Source organism: Orycteropus afer, unplaced genomic scaffold (assembly GCF_000298275.1).
Source record: "Orycteropus afer afer isolate SDZICR_OR568_19922 unplaced genomic scaffold, OryAfe1.0 scaffold00336, whole genome shotgun sequence".
NCBI lineage: Eukaryota > Metazoa > Chordata > Mammalia > Tubulidentata > Orycteropodidae > Orycteropus > Orycteropus afer.
The window spans coordinates 3,179,080-3,189,128 of NW_006921923.1; the positions used below are offsets into that span (position 1 = coordinate 3,179,080).

The window sequence follows — 10,049 nt, forward strand, 5'->3', positions numbered from 1 at the left end:
CGCCAGCCTTCTGGTTAGCAGTCAAGTGCCTTAGGCACTATGCTACCAGAGCTCCCCTTCTGCCTCTAGGAGGGCTCATATAATAGGCCCAGCAGCATGGCAAAACTAGGCAGTCCTCACATTAGAGTTCCATACACCTTATTTGTGTGGCCCCAGACTTATAAGGGTATCATGTGCCATATTTACATTACTCAGAAGCTATCTTATATTTGCATAGTTCCTTAGATTTGCATAGTTCCACCCCATCATCTGGTGGGAGTCACAAAGACTGGTTAGAAAAACCATACCAAGTAATTCATTGCACCACATCTGGCCTTTCTTGTTTGGTTCATTGAGCTGCCTATTTTTGAGCAACACCGTATTATTTTAATTATTGTAGCTTTATAATGTGTTCTGTGTGATAGTACAAAAAATTTTCCTCATTTTTTATGTTAGTATTTTCGTCCATAATAAAAAATTTAACACATTACTCTATCATCTTTTCTTTCTCTTAAAAATCTTCAATGACTTTTTAGCCTGTGTTAAATAGTTTTTCCTCGATTTTAGAAAAGATCTTTTTGACTTTATTTCCAGTGCACCTTTTGCATGTGGACTGAGGAATCCTTTTAGACTGAACTGCTTATATGCCTTTTACCTGCCTCTTTGCCCACAACTAACTTTGTGTTTTCATCTTACTACTTACTTAGCATGGCCATTTTTCTTCTAGATATCTTTCTGTCCATCCTTAAAATTTAACGACAGGTATTCACCTTCTTTACGGAGCTTTTATTAATACTTCCAGACTCAAGGGAACTCCCTTTCTTAAATTTGATAGCGGTTATTAAGTACACCACTCATTTTTCCTTCCTAAATCCTACAGAATCACAGATTGAAAACTGGAAATGGCTTAAGGAGATGATATTGTGTATCTCAGTCATCTTACAAAAGAGAAAAATGAGCTCTAGCGTATAAGATTGACTTGTCCAAGGTCTCCTAATAATTTAATTGTGGAAGTAAACTCAGGATATATTTGTTGTATTTCACAGCTCTTTATGTTACCATTGCCTTCCATATCATTCCATTGCATTTTACTTTTATTTTCTTGTGTTTGCACCACTCTTTTTAAAATTAGATTGGAAGCTATGTAAAGGCAGCACCCATGTCTAACACAGGTTTTGTACAACTACTAGACTTAATACTGTGCTTTGTGCTTATTGGTCATCTAATCAATATTAATAGGTGTTAAAAAAATTCTATTAACTAGATGTCAAATTGGGACTATGCTTTGTGTGCTTCACTCTTTTTAACTGTATGGAAAGTGACATCTAGTGGTTAGTGTGTGTATTACAATTGCCAGTCTTTTGTTGTTTCTAGTCCATAAATACCAGTCATTCTCATAATCTGTGTATAATAAATAAACTATAAGTTAAAACTTCAGATGGAATCCAAACAATTTTGCTATTAATCCCAAAATGTTTAAGCAGTGATTTCTAAATTTACTACGTCAATTAAGAAAGAAGTATAAAAGGCTCAAAATACTAATTTTTAATTTTTTGGTGTAAAATAACTTCAAATATGACACGCAAGAAGATTAAACATTGTTTGTTATAAATTAGGAGTGGCATAAAGAGAACCTTTTGCTAATCTCTAACGAGATACTGAGATGGGGATATTGTTGGATAATGAGTAGTCAAAAATAAAATAATGAAGAAAAAACAAAAAAAAAAAATACCCAAAACCACTGCCATCAAGTCAGTTCTGACTCAGAGTGACCCCCATTGGGTTTCCAAGGCTATCAGTCTTTACGGAAGTAGTTTGCTGGTGGGTTTGAACCACTGACCTTCTGGTTAGCAGCCAAATGTCTTACCTACTATGCCGCTAGAGGAGCTCACAGTAAAGGCTGAGAACAGAAAGTTACACTATTTTTTGCTTACAATGTTAAAAACCCATAACATCTATTTACTTATAAATTGTAGACATACAGTCTAAAGTTTAATGTTAATTATTCTTAGATTAACAACCATTTGTAAATCAAAACCCCTGCCCTCTCATAAATGCGTGTAATTAAGTGTTGACAATATGTATAATCAAATTCAGTGAAGGTGAGCACTGACAGTTCTTTTGAATCAGTATCTTCTGTAATTTGTAAATTTGTAGTTTGGAATCTGGAGTTTATATTTCCACAAACCAGTGCTATGTATTTTAAATTAACCTTTATCCTGTAATACTGCAATGCAATTATTTGTGCATGAGTTTGTCCTGTGCATTATTTTGTAATTTAATTCTATCTACACCTAATATAGTGCCTAGCATATAATAGGTGGTCAATAAGTATTTGTTGAAATAGATATATGTTGAAAGGAGACTGTCTTATTTATCTTTATATCTCTAATGTGTAGTATGTTTTCTGGCCTCTAATAACACTCCATGCATGTTTGATGAATGAGTAATTCTGAATAAGCCTGCTTCACTTGTGATATAATTGATATACAGTACTAAAATCACAGAGTATAACCTAATCACATATGTATAACACATAATGGCTGCATAACAGACTATAAATTTGAAATGTCAGGCATATATCTTTTAATGGCGCAGTCTCTGGCAGTGTGAGTGAGAGATTCTCCCAACATTAAGCCATTGTTGTTTATTCTTATAATCATGAAATGGAAAAAATAAGGTCAGTACTTTGATAAGGATTAGGAAAGGTAATTTAGTAGTGACAGAAGTAAAGGAGAACATCAAATGTTGGGCAATAGGCTCAGATAACTTTAAAGCCATCATTTATCAAGGCTGAGTATTGATGAATATTGTTTGGTATTTATATCACATGAGGATTTCTGTAATTCAATTTATTTATTTAATGAGAGGCATACCACCTTTCCGTTCATAAGTTTTTGAGTTTGCCAAAGGGGCAGGGAGACCGCATCTTCTGTCCTCCTCTAACCCCACAAGAGAAAGACAGAATCAACATCAGTAGCCCAAGGCCTATCCCTGCAAGTCCATACGTGCCATGCCCCTCCAGCCCTTTCATAAACCCTGACACCAACCATTCCTCCCGCAGCACGCCACCATCTCTTTGCTGGGTTCTATAATTCGCTGCAGTGGCCACACACAACTCACAGATTATGAGGTTTATTAGGGAAGCATCAGGCTTCAATTTAAGTTCAGGAATGCACTCAGTCTCTCGCAGCCTGCCGTCTCTCAGCCAGCAGTCTCTCGCAGTCTCTCTCCCAACAGTGCGTGTCTCTCAGTGTCTCTCTCAGCAGAGTGTGTCTCTTGTGTCTCTTTCTTAGCAAGCGTGTGTCTCTCAGGAGCGCATTTTTCTCAGCAGCATGTCTTTCTCAGCCAGCAGTCAGAGAGACCCCTTCTGTCTCTAGAAGGGCTCCTTTTGAGCCTGGCAGAGTGACCAAACTAACCAATCCCAACATCAGATTTCTATACACCTGAGAGAGAGAGTGAACTTCCCAGAAGATTGCTTTGTGCGGCTTCCAACAGAAATACCCCAGATGGATAACTTTAGCAATCAGGACCTACTCAGTTGCTCATGGCAAATTCCACCACAGAGTTTACAAAGACTTATGGCTCTGGTGGCGTACTGCCTAAGGCATTTGACTGCTAACCAGAAGGCTGGCGGTTCAAACCCACCAGCCACTCCTCGGAAGGAAGATGGGGCAATCTACTTCCGTAGTGATACTGCCTCAGAAACCGAAGGAGGGGTCGCTATGAGTCGAGTTCGACTCTACGGCACATAACAACAACAACAACATGGCTAGAAAAGCCATAGCAGGTAATTTACTACACTGCAGAGCTATACCTACATATGCTAAAATAATTACTATTTGTTTTTATAAGCATTTCTGCTTTGTGCCAGAATAAATGATAGTTCTTATTGGCAGAAGTCACCTAGTAACTTATTCTCTGTAGGTTCTTATCTTAGAGGCTGATTTTTCTCTGGCTTCAGACCACAATTCTTAGTGTGAGGGAATGAATTGGTTTATAATAGCTATTGAGAATATGTAGGCTGTGGAGACAGTGTGGTAAAACTTTGGGCTGTTAGATACTGAGCTACTAGTGAAGAGAGAGTGGGAGCAAGGAAAAGAAAGGTGGTAAAAGATCATATATATATTATGCTCTGTGGATGCTAGTGAATGCAGTTAAGCAAGCACTTAAAGTAGCAGGCATTCATGGCACGATGTAGTTGCCAAGTTCATTGTTAAAACAGATGAAGAGATAATTCTTACAAGTGATGATGTTGTTGTTGTTGTTGTTGTTATGTACCATGGAGTCGGACCCGACTCATAGCGACCCCGCCTTGGGTTTCTGAGGCGGTATCACTACAGAAGTAGATTGCCCAAACTTCCTTCTGAGGAGTGGCTGGTGGGTTTGAGCTACCAGCCTTCTGGTTAGCAGTCAAGTGCCTTAGTCACTATACTACCAGAGCTCCATTAGGGGGGATAAAAGGAGTTCCCAAGAGCTCGGAGAAGTGCTAAATCAGAGGGAAGGTGCAGGCATTTTTTTACATTTTAAAATTCTTTTTAAAATATATTTTTTTCATTAAAAAATTTTAAATTTACATTTGTTCATTGTGAAAAGTTCAAACAGAAATGTATTCAATGAAATGTGAAAACTTCCCTAGAGGTAATCATTATTTGTTATGTTTACTTTGAGATATTTTTCTGGTATTTGTTTTATAAAGTTAGGTTGTTGAATTCAGTCTCGTTTTCAGGTTCATATTTAATGATTTCTCCCCTCTTTCTCTTCCTTACAGGCTTGCTATGGATGTTCTCCAGGTTCAAAGTGTGACTGTAGTGGTGTAAAAGGGGAAAAGGTAAGACTTGAGGTGGAATTTTGCAAGCTTAGTAAAACTATTAAAATAGTGTTATTAATATATTTTATGCAATACTTTAGCCTCTACATGTAAGTAAATAAAATATATTCTACTATAGGATTTCTTTTAGACAGTTGAGAGATTTAGATTGACGGTGTTAGGGATCAGCAAATATTTTCTATAAAAGGCCATATGGTAAATATTTTAGACTTTGTGGGCCATGTAAGGTCTTTGTCACATATCCTTCGTTGCTTTCTCTTTTTTTTAGCAACACTTTAAAAATGCAAAAAAAAAAAAAAAAACTTAGCTTTTGGACCATACCTCTGACTGCATTTGGCCTACAAAATACAGTTTTCCGACTCCTGCTAGATCTTGTTGAAGTCACTGACTTACTAAGCAAAAACAGGGAAATAACACTTTAGAAGGAAACCAAACATTTATCAAGCTACTACTGTCTTTTGGGGGAGCTCTGGTGGTATAGTGCCTAAGGCACTTGCCTGCTAACCAGACAGCTGATGGTTCAAACCCACCAGCCACTCCTCGGAAGGAAGGTTGGGCAATCCTACTTCCTTAGTGATACTGCCTCAGAAACCCAAGGAGGGTTCGCTATGAGTCGGGTTTGACTCGACAGCACATAACAACAACAACAACAGCTGCCTCGGAAACCCAAGGAGGGGTCGCTATGAGTCGGGTCCGACTTAACGGCACATAACAACAACAACAACAGCTGCCTCGGAAACCCAAGGAGGGGTCGCTATGAGTCGGGTCCGACTTAACGGCACATAACAACAACAACAACAGCTGCCTCGGAAACCCAAGGAGGGGTCGCTATGAGTCGGGTCCGACTTAACGGCACATAACAACAACAACAACAACAACTGTCTTTTGGATACCATGCTAGGCTAGTCCATACAGCTTAATCACTAATGAAAAATCTCTATTTTTCTCTTACCTTTTCCACAATGGTGTCTCTATTATATAAACCAAACCCAATGTTGTCATATTGATTCTGACTCTTAGCAACCCTGTAGGACACAGTAGTAGAACTACCCCACAGGGTTTCTGAGGCTGTAAATCTTTATAGGAGTAGACTGCCTCTTCTTTCTCTTGTGGAGTGGCTGGTGGATTTGAACTGCTGACCTTTTGGTTAGCAACAAAGCATTTAACCACTGCACTACCAGGACTCCTTCTCCTATTATATTAATATAATTATAAACTAGGTGAGGCCAAAATAGTATAAAACTAACCATTATGAGTCAATGACTGACACTGAACTTAGAAAATTAAAAACGAGTTGTGAATTATGACCTAAGGAGGATTGTATTAGGAAAAAGGAGATCATACTGTATGCTGTCTCTACTCTGGGAGTCCCAATAAATGTTTTTGAATGAATGAATGGCTGTTACAGATTACATATGAAAAATTGGGGACAGTCTCTAACATGTATTCCATTTAGAGGTATGAAAGGTCCCTAGCATATTAAGGATATTAAAAATGTGCTGGAGTAAAGAACCAGCCACTCCTTGGAAGGAAGATGGGTCAATCTACTTTCGTAGTGATACTGCCTCAGAAGCCCAAGGAGGGGTCGCTATGAGTCGGGTCCGACTCGACGGCACATAACAACAATGGAGTAAAGAAACCTATTTATTTATATTTCTTTTGTAATGCTGTATGTCTAAGCTCCACTTGACCATGTAATCCATTTTCCCACTAACAAAGCATTTATTAATATTAACTGAATAGTGTTCAACCGATTACCTATTTGAGTAATGTTAAATTGAGGGGAGCAGTTTTTTTAAAAAAAAATTTATTTTGTTGTTGTTGAAAATATACACAATGAAATACAGACCAATTCAACGGTTTGTAGATGTTCAGTTCAGTGACATTGATTACATTTTTTTCAAGTTGTGCAACCATTCGTACCCTCCTTTTCTGAGTTCTTCCTCTCTCATTAACATAAACTCACTGCTCCCTGAGCTTCCTATCTAATCTTCCCGAGTTACTGTTGTCACTTTGATCCCATATAGACAGTTCTTAAAAGAGCCCAGTACTCAAGGCAGACTTTTTTTTTTTTTTTACTAGTTAAACAAAACTGCTGTTTGATTTTAAGGAAACTTCAGGGGATATTTTTGGTTTAAGATTTAAAGATTATCTCAAGGCAGTAGTGTTAGGGGTGAAGGAAAGAGTTTTGTAGTAAAGGTGCTTTTTGTACCAGTAAAAATACCAGGACAGATGGTAGAATGATTTTTATCAGACTAATAACTTTTCTTTAACAAGTGAATACTCTGGACAAATGAAACAGCTATTTGAAACCACAGGAAAGTGACCAAAGTAGTCAGGAAATGGAGATTATTCTACTCTTGCAAGAAGGAATTAGACTGGGTAATTTTATGTTTATATGGCTTTTCTCCTTGGTGCATATCTTAGTCTGGTGACAGTGCATAGCTAGAACCCACACAGAAAGCCATACTCTTATTGGCTTGAGAAGTGAGATGAAAGATTTGCAGATGCCATAATGACTGAAATGTAAGGGAGAACCCCAATATCTGCATGTAGTCTCCACCCAAGTTCTTGATTAACCTGTGAATTCATATAGGAGATGATCTTTGCACCCCAGCACAAAGGAATAGCCGAAAGGCTGAAATAACTTAGCATAGATTTAGCTGCTGTCTTTGGATGAGATGAAAGAGTTTTGAATTTGAGTTCAGCTGAGTTGACTATTTGTTGAAACAAAAGATCAATACTCTTCATGGAAAGATAATAGAATCCAGAATTTGGATCCAGAATAAAAATGAACCGGGCATCAGTGACTTGTAGATGATTTTAAGTAGTCTGATCCAAATGTAAATGGAATTCTAGAGGTGCCTGAGGGAGAGATCATAGCAGTAAATAAAAATTAATGGGGCAGTAATAATGGCCAAGAATTTCACATATTTGATGAAAAAAAATATAAATTTACAGATCTAAGAAACTCAGCAAATCCAAAGCAGGATAAAAACAAAGAAAATGATACCTAAACACATCATAGTGAAACTACTGACAACTAGAGATAAAAAGAAAATCTTAAAAGAAGCTAGAGGAAAAAATATGCATTATATATAGAAGAAAAGTGATACAAATGATGACTGACTTATCATCAGAAAGAATGGAGACTGTAAAACATCATTGTTGTTGTGTTGTTGTTATGTACCGTCGAGTTTGACCTGACTCATAGCGACCCTTCCTTGGGTTTCCGAGGCCGTATCACTACGGAAATAGATTGCCCCATCTTCCTTCCGAGGAGTGGCTGGTGGGTTTGAACCGCCAGCTTTCTGGTTAGCAGTCAAGTGCCTTAGACACTATGCTACCAGAGCTCCTCCCAGAAGAAAAAAGAAAAAAAAACCCATCATTAGAAAGTTTAAAAAAAAAAGAAAAGAAAACTGCAAAAACAAAATATGTAGCAAAAATATCTTTTACAAATATTGGCAAAATTAAGATATTTTCAGATAAAAGATCAGTGATTTCTTCACCAGCATACTCACACTAAAAGAAATACTAAAGAAGGTTATTCAGGCTGAAGGAAAATGACACTAGATGGAAATGTGGATTTACAGGAAGGGATGAAAAGCACTAGAAATAGTGTAACAAAGGCAATGCACTGCCATCCAGTCGGATCCGACTCATAGTGACCCCTCCTTAGGTTTCTGAGGTGGTATCACTACGGAAGTAGATTGTCCCACCTTCCTTCCAAGGAGTGGCTGGAGGGTTTGAACCACCAGCTTTCTGGTTAGCAGTCAAATGCCTTAGGCACTATGCCACCAGAGCTCCTTATACATCTGTTAGAATGTCTAAATATTACACAAATGACCATACCAAGGACTGGGGAGGATACAAAGCAACTGAAACTGTTAATAGACTGTTAGTGTGAGTGTAAAATAGTGCAACCACTTTTGAAAACAGTTTGACAGTTTCTTAAAACTTAAGCATACACTTCCCATATGGCCCTGTTCACTTCTAGACATGTACCCATGAGAAATGAAAGCATATATCTGTTAGAATGACTTCTACATGAATGTTCATATCAGCTTTAGTTCTCATAGCCAGAAACTACAAACATCCCATCTATCCATCAGCAGATTATTGAAGCAACAAATTACAGTATATCTATTATTGGAATGTTGTGTTGTGTTGTTATGTGCCGTCGCGTCAGACCCGACTCATAGCGACCCCTCCTTGGGTTTCCGAGGCAGTATCACTACCGAAGTAGATTGCCCCATCTTCCTTCCGAGGAGTGGCTGGTGGGTTTGAACCGCCAACCTTCTGGTTAGCAGTCAAGTGCCTTAGGCACTATGCTACCAGAGATCTTACACTTTAAATATATGTAGTTTATTTTTATGTCACTTTCACCTCAATAAAGGAGCTCTGGTGGTGTAGTGGTTAAAACATTTGGCTGCTAACCAAAGGGTCGGTGGTGCAGAACCCATCAGCCACTCTGCAGAAGATGAGGCAGTCTGCTTCTGTAATGTGTCACAGCCTTGGAAACCCAATGGGAGTCGCTATGAGTCGGAATTGACTGGACAGCAGTGAGTTAGTTTGTTTTTACCTCAGTGAAACTTTATAAAAAAGGATGTTTAACGCAGAAGCAATGGAACATCTAGATTCTCCTAAAGAAATGTATCCAGGTGCACCCTACTAGAAGCAAACAAAACTCACCACAGACTCCTGATGAGAACAAGAAGATAGGCTGTTGACAACCTAAAAGTCATGTCACAGTCAAATGTTATGTAATGAAAGTGTGCTCCTCTACCAGCAGCATCAGCAACTACTGGAGGCTTGTTAGAAATGCAGATTCTCAGGCTCCACATCAGAGCTAGTCAATCAGACTCTGGAGGATGGACCAGGTAATCTGTGTTCAGCAAGCTCTCCAGGTGATTCTAATGCAAGGTAATGTATGAGCACTTCTGACCTACAGTATGTCCTTTTTGACTGCAAGTATTACTTTGTGCTATATAATTACAAAAACAAAATAGAAAGTGCATAAAAAGAAGACGAAACTGCCAATAATTGCAATACCTAATTTAGTCATTGTTTTCATTTGACCATTATGGGTCTGGCCTAACCCATATGTGTATACAGTCTTTTACATTTTACATATTATAATTCTGAATAATTTTTGTCTCATTTTTCATTATAGGAGTTTGTCCTAATTTTTATTTTTTCCTATCCTCAGAAATCTCACCTTTTCCTTTTAATTTTGTAT

At 38.0% G+C, this 10,049-nt stretch overlaps 1 protein-coding gene across 1 annotated transcript in view; it reads left to right on the forward strand.

Moving 5' to 3' along the window:
- COL4A5 (collagen type IV alpha 5 chain) overlaps positions 1–10,049 on the forward strand; it is a 439,164-nt gene that overhangs the window by 154,040 nt on the left and 275,075 nt on the right. The window contains exon 2 of the mRNA XM_007952435.2: positions 4,751–4,810. Coding sequence (XP_007950626.1) covers positions 4,751–4,810 — 60 coding nt within the window. The remainder of the gene's footprint in view (positions 1–4,750; positions 4,811–10,049) is intronic.